General features: G+C 33.5%; 1 protein-coding gene across 2 annotated transcripts in view; it reads left to right on the forward strand.

Moving 5' to 3' along the window:
* LOC106878752 (uncharacterized) overlaps positions 1-16223 on the forward strand; it is a 153437-nt gene that overhangs the window by 100058 nt on the left and 37156 nt on the right. The window contains exons 3-4 of one of the 2 annotated variants that reach the window (XM_052968770.1): positions 6207-6428; positions 7458-7607. In XM_052968770.1, the coding sequence (XP_052824730.1) occupies positions 6207-6428; positions 7458-7607 (372 nt within the window). The remainder of the gene's footprint in view (positions 1-6206; positions 6429-7457; positions 7608-16223) is intronic. The other variant, XM_052968771.1, reaches the window with a different exon arrangement.

The raw sequence follows: 16223 nt of genomic DNA on the forward strand, positions 1-16223 counted from the left end.
ATGAGGTGAGTTTCTGTATTTCAAATTGTTAGAAATGGTTAAGTTTTGGCTTATATTTTTCAATGAAGAAGGTTTCCTTATTTAATCTAATTTGTGTTGGTGTTCCAATGGCACATTGATAGAATGGAAAGATTATAAATTGTGGTAGCATTTGTTTTGCGCATTTCTCAATATGTTCACTAAAGGGTATCATTCTGTATTCTGGGAATGCAATCTGCTGTCGATGCAGAGTGCATCTGCGTCTGAGCGATAATCCTGTGGACCCTATGTAGTTTTGGTGGCAGCCCGAGCATCTTATGACATAAATCAGGTTTTCTGAAGCACAAGTAAAGTCAGATTTGATTTTGAATTTTTGTCCCTCTTTGAAAAGGAATTCTGATCCTTCTAGAAGGTTTGGGCATGTTGCGCAATTTGATCGACCACATTTTTTTCACTTTTGCATCTGTTATTTTGGAAAATAATTTTGCCTTTGTGAGGATCTTTTTTTGTGATTTTGGTTGTTTGTAGCTTTTAATGATTTTATGTGTGTGTAAAATTTCCTTTAATTTGGGGTCCTTATGTAGCATTGGTAAATTTTGGGTGATGATGGTGAAGGCTTCTTTGTTTCTGGGGTTGTATGTGGATATGTACGGCAGTATTTTTGGGGAAGGTGTGCTGCTGTGTTGAACTTTTCCTAAGTTTTCTATGTCAATTTGTGATGCACGTCTGATTCCATCCTCTATGAGTTGAACTGTCTAGAACTCCATATTTTACACCATAGCAAAGACATGTTATGATACAGGTAGAGAAATTTGAAAAGAAAATACGAAAGCAGTTATTTCTCCAAAAACAATGTTTCTATACTCAAAATTTTATAACATTTTTCTAACATAACGATTTAAATATATACTTTGACCATATAACACAAGCCTTCTGTAGTTTTTTCACTCCTAATCGAAATCGAGTTACATTGGACACTAAAATCCACTTGCGAAGACCGGTTGAGGCAAGTGAAATCGAAATCGAGTTAAATTTGACACTAAACTCCACTTGCGAAGACCTGTTGAGGCAAGTGAAATCGAAATCGAGTTAAATTTGACGTCTGGCACCCATGCCAACGTTGTCTCCCTCATTGGACACGAAACTCAACTTGCGAAGACTTATTGGGGCAAGCGAAAGCGAAATTGTGCCCAGCGTCGCCTTTCTGGCACTTGTGTCCGCAGCGTGTGTAAGGACTTTCAAGCGAGATCGTTGCCAGTGCCCCTGGACTGGCTCTTGTGCAGGTGGTACATAAAATACACCATTTTGAGCGTGGTCGTTGCCAGTACCGCCTGACTGGCCTTCGTACCGGTGGCACATAAAAAGCACCCACTACACTCTCTGAGTGGTTGGCATTAGGAAGGGCATCCAGCTGTAGAAACTCTGCCAAATCAGATTGGAGCCTGGTGTAGCCATCTGGTTTCACCAGTCCTCAGTCAAGTTGTCCAACCCATGCTAGCATGGAAAGCGGATGTTAAACGATGACGATGATGATGATGATATATATATATATATATATATATATATATATATATATATATATATATATATACTAAAATTGTGTGTATTTGTGTATGTATATATATATATATAGTGTATCTGTATATGAGAAAGGAGAGAAGGGGACACACACACAGCTTCTCTTTTTTTCTTCACACATTTTCTTTTTCTTATATGTAAACATATACATTGTTTTGAATATTTGCTGGCTAATCTGTATGGTAAATCAATACTTCTCTTTGAGTTTTGCTATCTTGTCTGAGAAGACCAAAATTTAACTCTACCATTTTTTTTTCTTTTGTATATGTGTGCTATGGACTTTTGTTGCTGGATGTCATCACAACACTTTTCCTCCAGTACTTATCCTGACCCCTACTGGTCGACTCATCTGTGTACAATGGCTAACACCTTTAACACCCAACTGCTCTTTCATCTCTCTTTTGCTTTTTTTGCATGTTAATTTTATATATTCAGCAAACTATTGTTGCCTCATTTTTCTCCATCTTTTGTAGATCTGTATTCAATGCTTGTATTTCTTTATCCTGCAATATCATACACCTTTTATTGTCAACAAAAGCAGCAGCTCCTTGAACTTTTATCTCGTTATTGTTATAGCTACTTTGTTTTTCAGCACTATGTGCAACAAGCACCAGTTCTAATTAAATCTTCTATGTAATAGAGCCTATCAACTGCGTTTAGTGAGTCATCTGAACAGGTCACCACCTTAATTTCATGGGTGTTCCTGTTGCTAACTATTCCTTCAGATGTTTGATGTCCTGATTATTTGTCAGTGTGCCAGAGATCCTAGTACATTGTGTGTGTGTGTGTGCATGCGTGCATGTGCATATGCACACATATGCAAACCCTTTCTACTTTCATAAAAGGAAAATGGCAAGTATATCTTTATTACATTAGGCTATAAAAACATTTCCTTCTTGAACATGTGGTGCTTAAGATTTCTTTTTTTAAATTAGCCAACTCTGATGTTCATTAAAATGTTATCTAACACCTCTCCCTCTTTACCTCTCTCTCACACACGCACAAACACACTAGGAAAATAAGAAGTGGAGAAGGAAGGGACATGAGTTTTTTTTTGCTTTTTAGGATGCTGGCCATCATCATCCCTACTGTGCTTACCATTCACTTAATACCATGTATTAAAACCACTGCCTTTATGGGCCAAAGAGGGACTCTTTATGTAGCCAGTCAACTTGCTAGAAGTAAGTGCTAATTCTCCTTCAAATCACAGCCTACAATCTTTAATAGAGTTAACCCTCTGACTTTGCCAAGTAACATTCTACCATACTTGCTATTTCTAATGTAGTGGAAATTGTTCATTAACAACAGTCTTGCCCATAACCTTCAGTCTCCTTCCTGAATGACTATCAGTGCAGCTCTAATGAAGTCAAATCTACTGGAGATGTGTTCTCCTATGATAATTGGACTTTTGCCGTTGAGAAATTTAATAAAAATGTTATTTCCTTAAACATCAACAAAGCGCTGACATGCACCTACAGATTCCATTCATTTTTCATCTTTTGTAATAGGTAGCTTCTTGTCAGATCACATCATTATCACGTGTTGATTAAGCTTTCTCTAATACATTCGAGAACTATTTGCTGTCATCTAACAACATGCGCTTCTGCATAGATGATACCACTTTTCATTCCTCCACACCCAAGCAGTATCTATGTACAGCCTGGATATTTCATGTCAAATCTGCACTGACACTATGAACAGAGACCTCAAAAATGCCCTCCCTATCACTGTGGATACTCCTGATGAATAAACATTCCAAATATAGCTGAAACTGCATCACAAAAAAAAAAAAAACTAGCCTTCCTCTCTAGGGCCAGAAAATACTTCAGTTCCCAACAACTAATTCTTTATAAAGCTCAGGTGAGATCCTTCCCACATCTCAAACAATGTTGCTGCTACGTACTCAGACATCCTAGATTCCATCCAAAAACAGGGCACTCAACTAATGTGTTACATGGCTTACCATTATATCTCACCCACAGGTACTCAGATGTTCTACTGCTACAATAGTCTGCTCATCACATCTGACCAGTCTCATGTCACTGCTATTCTGGAATACCCAAAATGATCATCTTTTCTCTTGTCACCTATATTGTCCCCTTGCTACCCAGTCTCTGCACTAACTGCTACACCCAGTACTTCCTCTTCAGAACATTATTCTTCTGGAGTTCCCACCCTGCATGTTTTTGTTGCAGCTATTGACTTGCTCAAGAGGAAAGCCAATGACTTCAGTTTCACTTTTATTTGAGAGCCTGTGTTGGCTTTGGACACAACTCTTTCTAGCCGCTAAAGCAATTATAATTAGAAAAAAAAGCAGGTTGATAACATACGCTTATATGCCCATAATAAAATAGAATAGAGACAACTAGAATGTCTTGATCAGAGATCTGCTTTATCAGGGTTTTACTGGGGTTACACAGCAAAAATAATCATAACCTCTTAATTCTTTTCTTTAGTCTCCTGCCAAATTGCTGATTTACCAGAGTTTTGTCAATTCTTAGGTAATGTACAGGTAATATAAGTAGATATGAAATTATTGCTGGAATGCTTAAAATATCTGCTGCAGTAGTTACACAGAGAGAGAGAGAGAGAGAGAAAGTTATAGCCCATTTAATTAGGAGCAGAATTTGACTAGATGAAATGTAGTTTTGGTTTTATGCTAGGGTGAAGTACTACAGATGCCATGTTCTTAGTAAGTCATCTGCAGGAGAAGTATTTAGCTAAGTGCAAAGCTACTGTAATTGGCATTTGTTCATCATTTTTCTCTAGGCCATAACAGAGGAATTTAAGACCAGCTACCCCTGGAAGCTACTATACACTGGTGATCTTGTTCTTATAGCAAATTCTCTAATAGAATTAGAAAAGAAATTCCAGATGTGGAACAAAACCGGAAATCAAAAGGCCTTAAAGTTAACTTGAAGAACAGAGTTCTAGTAATCAGGGAAACAGACAGGACTCTACTCCCTTCAGGTAAATGGCCCTCCTCATTGTGTTGTAAAGGTGTAGGTAGGAATTCCATATGGTGTAACCAGTGCAGGCTATGGGCACACAAAAAGTGCAGTGGAAGGCTAACTGAGAAAATAGTCTTTGTATGCGGAAGATGTGTGGAAACAATGAACATTGACACATGGGAAAAAAATTTTTTGGAATATATCTATTCCCTGGATGTAGTAGTTAGTTTCTATTAGTAGTTGGAGAGGATGTTCTGAAAGTGTGGCTCAAAAAGTACCCAGTTTACACTAAGGTGGATGGCATTAGGAAGGATATCCAGCCATAGCAACCAAAGCTGTTACTGGAACTTGGTGCAGCTCCATGGCCCACCAGATCCTATCAAACCACCCAGCTTATGCCAGCATGGAAAATAGACATTAAATGATGATGATACTTGCAAATATAACTTACCTTCTACATTCACAACCATAATTTTACTTTTCACATCTCCAGCGTTTTTTTCCTATTAAAATTGTACTCACCTTTTGAGCTGAACAACGTGGTACAGATTATTTATGAACTCTAGACCTGGACCTATTTTATTATAATGGTATCAAAGAGTCTTTTCAATAAGTTTTCTATACTAATAGTGATTTTACTTCTACATTAGAAATAGATCAATGGCTTCTAGATTCAGGCTTTCTTTTATGGGGTCTTGTAATCAAAAAAGAAATCTGTTCATACAGTGAATTCTGTGTGTCTTGGCACTCTAAATGTTATCATGCTGTGTTGTGCATCTGGTATGGTAACCAGTTTGGCTGGGTGCAATTCATCTAATTTTATAAAGCACAAGGGAGAAGACTAAAAGTAAAGTGATGCTGATATTATAACATGTTCTCTCTTTTCCCCATAGACACTTTTACAATATGGCAATTTGACAATATTTGTACTAACTCAAAGTTGTTTGCTGCACATACCTTAGTTTACCAAAATCTCAAGAACAGGTACCAGATCCCTTGATGGAGTCTTTACATCTGTTAGCTTGATAACCTGACCAGTGGGAGAGTTCTCTATCGTCGGCTTAATAACACAAAATGAGCTAACTACAAATCCTTGACATCGCATCTTTACTTAAAATTTATGTATTGCAAATTCCTTATTTTTATGTTCCAGACTTCTCTGGCTAGTATTTCATTGCTTTAGCAAGATAATGATCAGAGGCACTTTGGTCTTGAGTCCTGCTATGGTTACCTTAAGAAGTGTAAAAAGAAAATATAAATTAATTTAGAGTTTTAGTGTAGATTTCAATATTTCTTATGTACATAGACTTTTACATTCTGAAAAGTCCTTCTCCTACATCTGACTTTAATGTTGATTTTCCAATAGATTAGAAAACTTCTTTAGTCTAAGATGAATAGAAATATGTAAAATATGTAAAATAATTTGTTTATTTCATCACCATTAAGAGAATGAACAGATATGAGAAGGAAAAAAAATTCTTGATTCAACTTTGATTTTTGTTATTTGTTAACATTTCATGAACTAAATGATTTATTATAGTTTAGTGTTCATGTAGTCTTATTATATTATGCCACTTTATCTACAAATGCATGCATATTCTCAGACACCACTTGCCTCTCACACCAGTGCATAGACATGTTGAGACCAGAACTTTAATGGATGTGAAGTCATAAACACCTGTTTCTCCTGTTAAACAGAGTTGTTCCAGGGAGCTCTCTCAAGTTTACAGAGAAGATATTCCTCTGAGAATTGATATTCATGAACCTGTTTTATCACCATTCCTGTGGGTCACCAAATCTTTGAGGGATCAAGAACAACTGCCTCACAAAGTAAAAGACATGGTGGCCTGTTGGGATTGGGAAAAGTTACAGTTGTTGTTTAGAGATATACATTCCAAAATTCCTCCAATAAGATTTCAGGTTGGTGAAAAGCTGTTTATTTCACTGCTAGTGAATGCTTTGGCTATCCTGTAACCCTAGAGTTATTAAAATTCATAGCATTTTTTTTGGTTCCATCCCAATTATTTAAACAAGAATTTGTTGAATTTTTTCTTAAAATATTTTTTGCTATTGTACATTTTTTTCCTAAGTTGCTTTTTATTTTGTTAGTAACTATATATACAATTACTTCAGTCTAGTTGTATAAAATAATTATAGCAAATTTTGTATTGCATCTTGCCAGAACATGTAGCTGGTAAATATTTGATTTATTCAATGTAATGGTGCTTCTTGATTGATTTTTAGGCTTATATATTTGTAATTGTCAATGTAATAATGGTACTATATAAGAAATTTAGATTCATTTGGGCATGTGAAATTCTGTAGAGTAGTTCCAATTAATTTAAGTATGTTTTTATGGAATTATTCAGCATTGTTCTTTTATAATGAATAAAATAAATAAATTACAGAGGTGTACTCGCATGGCAAATGTTTCAACCTGACATTGTATGTTGAAACTAAAATGACTACAGCATGGAAGACACACATTTGTCATTCAGAAACATACAAAGACTTTTAACTTCACTTAAATATTTATTGATTCTGATATGGTATCCAAATTTACATTGCTCCAAACTGCAACCTGGTCACTGACAATGTTCCTCAATAAATGTTTAAGCAAAGTTTGTGTGTTCCTGAATGGCTAATATGTGTCTTACATGTTGCAAAATAAATTTTGGCTGAAAATAAATACAATATTGTGACCCATAATTTGTCTATTAAATAAATTAGATAATTACTTTTAATTAGTGACAATAATTTGATTTAGTAAGTTTTTTTTATGCTATGTACATATGACAGTTTACTTGATTGAAATCTCTTTGTTTTGCTGTTTAGCTTTCATTGTCTATTTTATATTGTCAGTTAAAAAAAAAGAAAAGAAAGAAAAAGACCCCACTTCCCCTGCAAGCAATAATCATAACACTGGTTGTACCTTTTATTTTTCCTCAGGATGAAACCGATTCTGGTTACAGATCAGGTCCAATTCCGGATGAGATTTTACCAAAGAAAGAACCAAGTGAAGCAACACTTAATCGGGAGGAGCTTAAAAGTAAATTACAAGAATACAATAACAATGTTCCAAATGCCAATCTCGCTCTAGTAAGTTCTCTTCACTTACATATTTGTTTCTATTTTTCATGTTTTATAAGAGTAAAATAGTTTCCTTATCAGTAAAGAGAAGATCACTAGTGTTTGTTTTATTTTATGTCACTTTTGCAAGGAATTATCAATAAACCATGGAAAACAAAAGATTTGCAAAGCTCTTTCAAAAGGGATAAGTATGGATAATTCCATATGAAAAATACGGAAATATTTTTTGTAAGTGGGATGTGATATGCATAATTTCAATGTGAGGTAAAACTTTTGTTAATTGCTGATTTAAAAACAAATTTATTAACTCCAAGTAGCTGTAGCTGACATCCTGTTAGCAATTTACATTTTATTTACTTGACAATAAACAATTGCAGCGTGGAAGGTGTTTATAAGCCATTTAAAATAACACACAAAAGCCGTCAGATTCACTTCAACATTTAAATTTAATTTGTCAAAATATTTTCGTCACTTTGAGACCGCGACCTGTTCACTGACAAAATTGTGCAGCACAATTTTGTCAGTGACCAGGTCGTGGTCTCAAAGCGACGAAAATATTTTGACAAATTAAATTTAAATGTTGAAGTGAATCTGACGGCTTTTGTGTGTTATTTTAAATGGCTTATAAACACCTTCCACGCTGCAATTGTTTTCGTTCCAGCACACGATCTCAGATCAGGTCACTTGCTATGCAAGTACATATCCGTAATTACTTGACAATGCTATATATTAAATATCAAAATCTTTCACCTTACATTTATGGCTTGATTAGTAATATATTTCTTCATTAAGTGGTGTAATAAAGTTTATTTTATCAATTCCCTGCAATTATAACTTATAATTTTTACTTTCTAATACTAGGTCCCTTCAGTCATACCCAACTATAGATTCTGGCATTGTGTATCAAAATCATAGGTTGCTCTTTGCATTGCAGAGCACAACACTTAGTTTTTATGTGACAGCCAAAGCCTTTAGAAAAAAGATAGGCATCCATGCTTTAGAGCTCCATTTTAGGTTTCTGAAGGTTTTACTGCCTTAGCCTTTGCTTCTTGATACAGCACTCAAGTTATTTAATCATAAACTGTGTGTGTGTATGTAGGTCCTTTGTATTTCTGCTAGTACTTCTGTTGTAACCTAATATTCTAAGATTCCAGTAATGCACCAATTCTAATAGTGCATAAGTTTCTAAATACATGTTAATTTTACAATGTTAGTATTAATTGCAAATGTGAGACATTTCATCTACTTACAGCTAAGCTGGACTGAGTCATTGTGGATTATGTCTTCATTAGCACAGTGTTGCTGACTTCCTTGGTTTGTTGTCCAGTCAGTATTCTGAAAACTATATGGTAGATCACAAGTTGGGCAACAGCAATGTAATAATCTGGGTGGTTTGTTTATCCTTCAAATTGATCAGTAGTGCTCTCATTGCTATAAACAGTCCAGTTAAGTGGCAGAGGTAGACACCTTGGAAACTACCACCATGCAGTCTTTTAACACATAATTGTTATTCACTTCCTCATTTGCTATTTTGGCATCTGCTGTGACTTGTTGGAACTAAAGCTTTTAGGCTCTGTTTCCTTTTTAGTGCTAACTACTTGGCCATGAAATAGGAATGAAACCTATAATGAGTTTGACAGACAAAAGCAAGTAATGTTATGTCTTGTTCATAGGCATAGCACAGCAGCTGTGCTTATCCCCATGTGGCCTGTCGTAGTTTGCAACTCTTCAGTAATAAGAACAAGAGAAAAGAAAAATATAAAACAAAAGTTACTATACAAAATAAATTTGGTCAAGCACTGAACCAAAATGTCTGAAAACTTTCTAGAAAAAGTTGAGGTCATTAATGGACTTTGATATTGTTAGTAGTGACGTACCAATGACCTTCCAAGATGATTTTAAAAATGATGAAATGTTAATAATTCATATAGTTTAAAGCTAACAGATTTGCAACTGGTGACTGACAATCTCTGTAGTATTGAAACTAATTATAATTCCATTTTAGGTTAGAGTGCTAACCAGTTTACACTATCGATATCAGTTCTGTTGGTTAGATGTATGGAGTTTGGAAAGTGGTGTGTTACTGTATAGTATCTTGACCTAGTAATGGACTAATTGGCTGAGAGCCAGAACTAGTAAGCATTCCAATGAATTAAAACCAGATTTGATTTTTTAAAAAATACACAGGAAAATACCTATTATAGTATTGTTTGAGAGAGAACCATATGGAAAACACATTAGTGTGGAGATGATGTGGAATGTAAGGATAATAATGGCTCATGGGGGAAGCAAATATTGAATATTAATTTGCTTTTCAAGCTTACACAATTTTTTAATGAATGTAGAGTAAAGATTATTGTTGAATGATGTTTGAACTAGTATTACTGGTGTTATTATTTTCAGCCAATAAAATATGGTAAAAACTAGTAATCATACTGAAATATTTTTCCTCACTTTTTCAGTGTGTGTGTGCGTGCATGTTCACATGTGCACTTATGTTTGATAGCATACTGGCCTATATCAATCCTCATAAAGATGCCATCTTTATGTCACGTATCTACATAAAGAGTGAAACAATCTTTAGCCTATCTTTCTCCAGGCTATATAGAGGGATTTGAGTTCAGCTGTAGAAGGTAACAAAATGTCCTCACACCAGTGAGTTGAACCTCCTTTTGGTGCCCAGTTATAGCTTGGTGATTTAATCTAACAAGAGTGAAATGATGTATTTCTAGACATTGCGCTTAAGTAGGCTGACAATCTATAAACTCAGGCTCCATAAACACTAACAAAAAAAAAAATTAATCTATTGGCACCAATAATTACATTAAGGTACACAGTGAACCTTTGTTTCAGAATAGAATTATTGGTTATGAATTGAAATATTGAACTAAATAATAGTTAGTATTGCCATGTCATTGAAACTTGGGTTTTGAGAATTCCTTGTTTTGCCATAACATTTCTGCCAATAAAATAATCTGTATTAATTCTTCGCCTTCAAGCTATTTTTTTAATTCTTTAACTTTGGAATGTTTTTTAAAGAAAGAGGAAAGGTATCTTTAATAAAACAAAGTTTTCATGTTGATTAGTTAGAGATGTAAATTGCTATATACTCTGTTTATTAAACAAAATGGCAGTATAATAAACATTTAACAGGTCTTTTTTAGATTCAGTATATTGAGAATGCTTTGATTTGGGAAAGAAAAAGGAAATTAGTTTTAACATGAAACTGTTTAATCATATGTAATTGAGTCTTAACAAATCTAAACCTGTAATGAATGTATGGTAAATAAAGCTACTGAACCAGTCAGTACATCAAAATTAGGAATATTTTTAGATGCCTTTGGCTTTAAAAAATGTTAACTTGTATATCAAAATTGATGACACTCAGTGGAAGATATCAGTAGATTCATGAAGAATGAGCCATTGTGGCAGTATAAGAGAAAGTTTGGTTTTTAGTAGACTGAGAACTGGCATTTTTGTTAAAATAGATTGAGTGAAAAAAAATTCTTTTTTGAATTTGTAGCATAGTGTTTTGATGAAGTATAAATTTATATTATAATGCCTCACTTTGCCTGATTGTTAATATATGCCATCCCTGCTTTAATAGTCAAGAAGTTAGCAGCAAGGAGAGTATAATTGTTCCTAAAGTATGTAGATAACCAAATTTCGAATACTATAGTACATTAGTGAAAATTAATGTGAAACATTCTGTGAAGGGAAGTGGGAGGCCATATACTCTGCAGGTTGTCTTTAACTGAATAGAGGGCAGAGTAACATTATCTGGATGAGGTTAGGTTTCATTGATGTTTGGTTTGAATTATCATTGTTTGGTGCATAGAGAAAGCATCAACAATTTCAAAGGGCTTCATTCATAGGAAAACAGACCTGGAAAGTGTTTAGTATTACTTTTACTCCTTTTACACATTGTCTTACACTATCATTTAAATCTGACATTTATTTTCATATACCAATGTTTAAAGTCATCTTACTAAAATATTCATCATCTATGGTACGTTACTGGTATAATTTCCATTTATGATAGTACAGATTACACAACCCTACTCTGACCTCAAAAATAATAATTTCAAACTCTCTTTGCACTATATCTTAATAATGTAACACCAAGTGCTTTCTCCTTTTTTATGTTTGAAGAAAAATGTACTGTTCTTATATCATAATTGAATAGTTACTCTGAAGGGAACCTAACTGTATAACACCTGTTTAAACTACTTGTGAAAATCTCTAAAATTGTAGAACCAGCCAGCCCATCCAAGCGTAGAAAACAGCTGTAAAAGTGTGTGTGTATCAAAGCAATATTTATTTTCAAATGAAACTTTGTTTACGTAACTGTTTATATAGTAGCAGGTTCACATGTTATATTATCTGACACTAGTGTTGGTGTATAGCTGTCAGCTTTTTGATTTGCCATCAATATCCAGCTGAAAATGACATTGTTAATGTGAAGAACTGACATTTCTGTTGAAGTTGTTAGCTGCTGAGAATCTTACTTCTGATTCAAATTTTCAAGGCAAATTAGGAGAGTGGTATGTCCTAAATATAGTTCAGTGTTTAGTAACTTGATCTTGACTTTTACCTATGTAAATAGCTCTGCTGTTGTAATCTTGGAGTGATGAATTTTTCCAGTAACTGTTTACTTTGCTTAGATGAGGACAGTAAAAATGACTTGAAGAACCTAGATTTTGAGATATGAAGACAGGATTGAGTTGGTTTCAGTATGTGTTGGTCTTATTGAATATAATGTTTAGTCATTCAAATAATCAGCAGTTATGTAGTTGTGTTTATCAATAAACTATGTTGTTTGTTTATGTTGGTGAGAGGAAAATTGAAAACTTGTATGTGCATACATCATTTCATTCATCAGCCTTATAATATGAAATATGTATTTGTAACTGTTGAAGAATATGTTTAAGTGCTTGTGATGACTGCTTTGCCAGAGTATTTTGTTTATTTCTACCACTTGCATAAGTGAATAATGTTAGATACTTAGATTTTTTTCTTTTTTGTCTGCTAATTGAAAGGAAAGAAAAAGATATTTGTTATCAGTTTTATGTATGTTTTTTCTTTGCTGACTTGTTTTTTGTTTCATATTAAGACTTATTCCCCATTTTGTTTCTGTGGCAGTTCTTGACATCTCTTGATCATAAAGGTTAACTATTCAAATATTTTGGGGTTCCATCTGGTAGAATTTCACAGATAAATTTTCTGTGGTTTATATAAGATAAAGTCTCTTAGTTAGCCATGTATTTCTGATCTTTGAAGGAAAATGGAAGGTGATATGTGGAATTCTATCTTTAGATCTAATTAAAGTACATCTTGAATTAGAATAATTTTATTGGTTATCATTATGTCATTATGGTTTCTATAGCTTGAAGACTATGTAAATTTTTATTTTTACCAGTTACTGAGGTATAATTTAATGTAATAAATAATTTGTCTATTTTATTTCACTGCATTATGTATCTGATTAGAATCGTTGACTTTCTCCTTTCTCATTATTATTTTTATCAACACACCTATTTGTTCCATGTTTTATTATTTCTCCCTTTATAGTTTTAGTCATAGTTACCACCATCCACATTTAGCTAGTGACATTTTTTTTTTATTCATTCACTATCTACTCTCATCACATCAATCTCAAAGTTTTAATATTATAAGCCACCAATTCAGAATTGTATTCTTGTTCATCCATTACATTTAAAGTAATGAACATTGTATAACAGCTGGCCAGGTTGGATTTCTAATTGCACTTATTTTAGAGAAACCTATGATAGTCATAACTACCATTTCTACAGGCCTTATAATCATTAAAGTTGATCAGCCATTGATGATACACCAACTTGGTAAAATTTCATGCTAGCCAGTAAGAGTCAATTGACATATATTTCTTTTGTAATGTTTCTTCTCATCTATTCCTCTATTTCTTTTGTAATGTTACTAAGAAATTATTAATACTCAAAGGTACTGGAAAAAAAAATACTGTTATTCTGAACGATATTTTAATAAATTAAAAGTTGCTGGGGAATAGATGTGTGGTATGATGACCTGAAAGGGTTTAAGTGCTACAGTTTTTGGTAAGTCTGAAATATAGTTATAAATATTTATCAAGAAAATAAGGTGCATTAACAGCATTTAAATTTAATCATTTACTAACTTGTTGTTCATTTTGTTTAAATGATTGCTCAAATTGTCTTCCCTCAACTTTGAAGGAGACTGTTTAGCACCCACTCCTTAATGGAGGGCACAGGTATAGTTTGAACTTGTAATCTATGAAGCAGCAATTCACACACTTTTTATTCAGTTGCCATATTTTCTTTAAAAACAAATGTTTTTAATAATTCAAACATTGTTCTGTTCTGTAACAGATAATTTCTTGGCATGCTGAATACCTGATCCAATTTCAATTCTTAGCTGAATGCAACTGTAATCTTGATATTAATATAAATTTTTAGTGTTAGTGCAAACCACAAATTAGTCATTTCAGTTTGCTCCAGAAGGATGAGTTGATCCCAAAATCTAAAAGTCATTAAATATTTTTGACTTCAACCAATTTGAAAACACTCATGGTTGTATGAAACAAAACTTGTTTGTTTTTAAGTGTTTATAACTTTCCCTCATAAAAAGTATGATGGGTTTTTTTTTTGTTGTTTTATTTTTTTTTTGTTAAATCCAAGCCTCAGCTGTATAATGTAAAAAAGTTATTTTGATAAATTTTCCCAGCTTCTTGATTATTTTAGTGCCATTGGAACATATAGGCAGTGTACTTCATTAGAAGTGAGTTAATTAACTGCTCTATTCTTTTTGCTCCCTTTTCCCATAAGTTTGATCTTTAAGCATGGAAGTTTAATGAGTTGAACATACTGTGAATCATTCACGAATAGAACATTTTTTGGAACCACAGTTATTGTCAAAGCTATTTATAAAAGATGGCTGCAACCTAATATTTTTTTTACTTATTACTACTGTCTGAAATCTATTTCTTGTGAAAGAATAATAACCAATTGGGCAATTGTACTTGTGTATTGTTAGGTGAACATCTGGAAATAACTGCGTGTATTGTGTATCAAGTTATTCAGTTTTGTCTAAAGGTGTGTGAAGTTATAAAGTTATATTCACTGGACAACATGCAACCACTACTAGATTAGGATATGGATAATGTGATCCTGGCTTTTCTGTACATAGAAAAAGATGAATCAGGACTGATCTGGAGTTAAACAATAGCAGCCACTCAGATTGTTTACAACATATCTACAATATCCATGGCATACAAACAAAGAAGCAAGGTAATGCACAAGCACACTTAGGGCACTTGCAGTTACCATCTTTGGTTCACTCAAATGAAACAGCAGCAGAAGTATATAAAAATATATTAGATCCATCATAGGTTGTGTGAGTTATATCTGAATTTCTACCCTTGCCCTAGATTCACTACAGCAAATCACAAGCTAACTACAAAGAGCACAAAAGAACATACATCACATTGTCACACAGAATGCACACAGAATAAAGCCACAGATCATCTGTATAACAAATCAAAAATACTTGAAATGAAAAGCCATTTTTACATGTGATGGGCACTGTATTTTATCTCAGCTAGTTTCAATGCACACAATCCCTGCAGTACAAGATCTGTCATCTAAAACACTCAGACACCTCTTCATTACTAACAACTCAGACTTAAAAACAATCCCTCCCATCCAACTTAGATAAACACAAGGGCAACAAAATAACTTTGTTAATCCTTCAGGCATATCAACAGAAATAAATATTGACCAGTCTTTCTCAGCTATTTTTGTTCCACATCCCATTTTGATTTTTAAAAAAATGCATTCCCACCATAAATAGACGAAATGTGTGTATTTTTAAAAGAAGCTTGAATTGAAACTTTATTGTTAATTTTTTTCAATTGTCACGCTTTATTCTGAAGTAACAAAAGGATGAATAGGAGAGAGGGTAATGGCAGAAGATTAACTAGGGTGAGAAAGAGAAGGAAATGAGAGTATAGGAGTATCCAAAATGACTAGGGTGATGTAGTAGAAGAGAGAGAAATGGAAATGATTATGTTAGATGTAATGAAAAGAAGAGAGTAATGACAGAGTATAATGAGAGTGCACATTAAGGGGAGATAGTAATGACATCCACATGTTTGATAGTATGATATAGTGATAGGTGTTGATAACAAGCAACTTGAGGGAAAAGGAGTGATGGCAGTGGAGGAATATATTGGCTGCCAGCAGACATGGTGCACTTCCTCATTAGAAAGACAGGTAGTGTGATATGAATGGTAGGAGCAGAGGAATTGAATATGGACAGATGTGAGAGGTGTGTGCATGCATGCATATATATATATATATATATATATATATATATATATATAAAAGAAGGTTTGGAGGTGATGTACAGAAATTATATATTACAAAAAATAATAAGGTACTCAGATATCTGGATGGTTGTACATTTACAGATTTTTATTAATATGTCACATGTTTTTATAAATTAGCACTTGCATCCATTCTTGTAGAATCTCCAGATGCTAATTTATAAAAACATGTGACATATTAATAAAAATCTGTAAATGTACAACCATCCAGATATCTGAGTACCTTA

The sequence above is a fragment of the Octopus bimaculoides genome, chromosome 6 (genome assembly GCF_001194135.2).
Source record: "Octopus bimaculoides isolate UCB-OBI-ISO-001 chromosome 6, ASM119413v2, whole genome shotgun sequence".
Taxonomy (NCBI): Eukaryota; Metazoa; Mollusca; class Cephalopoda; order Octopoda; family Octopodidae; genus Octopus; species Octopus bimaculoides.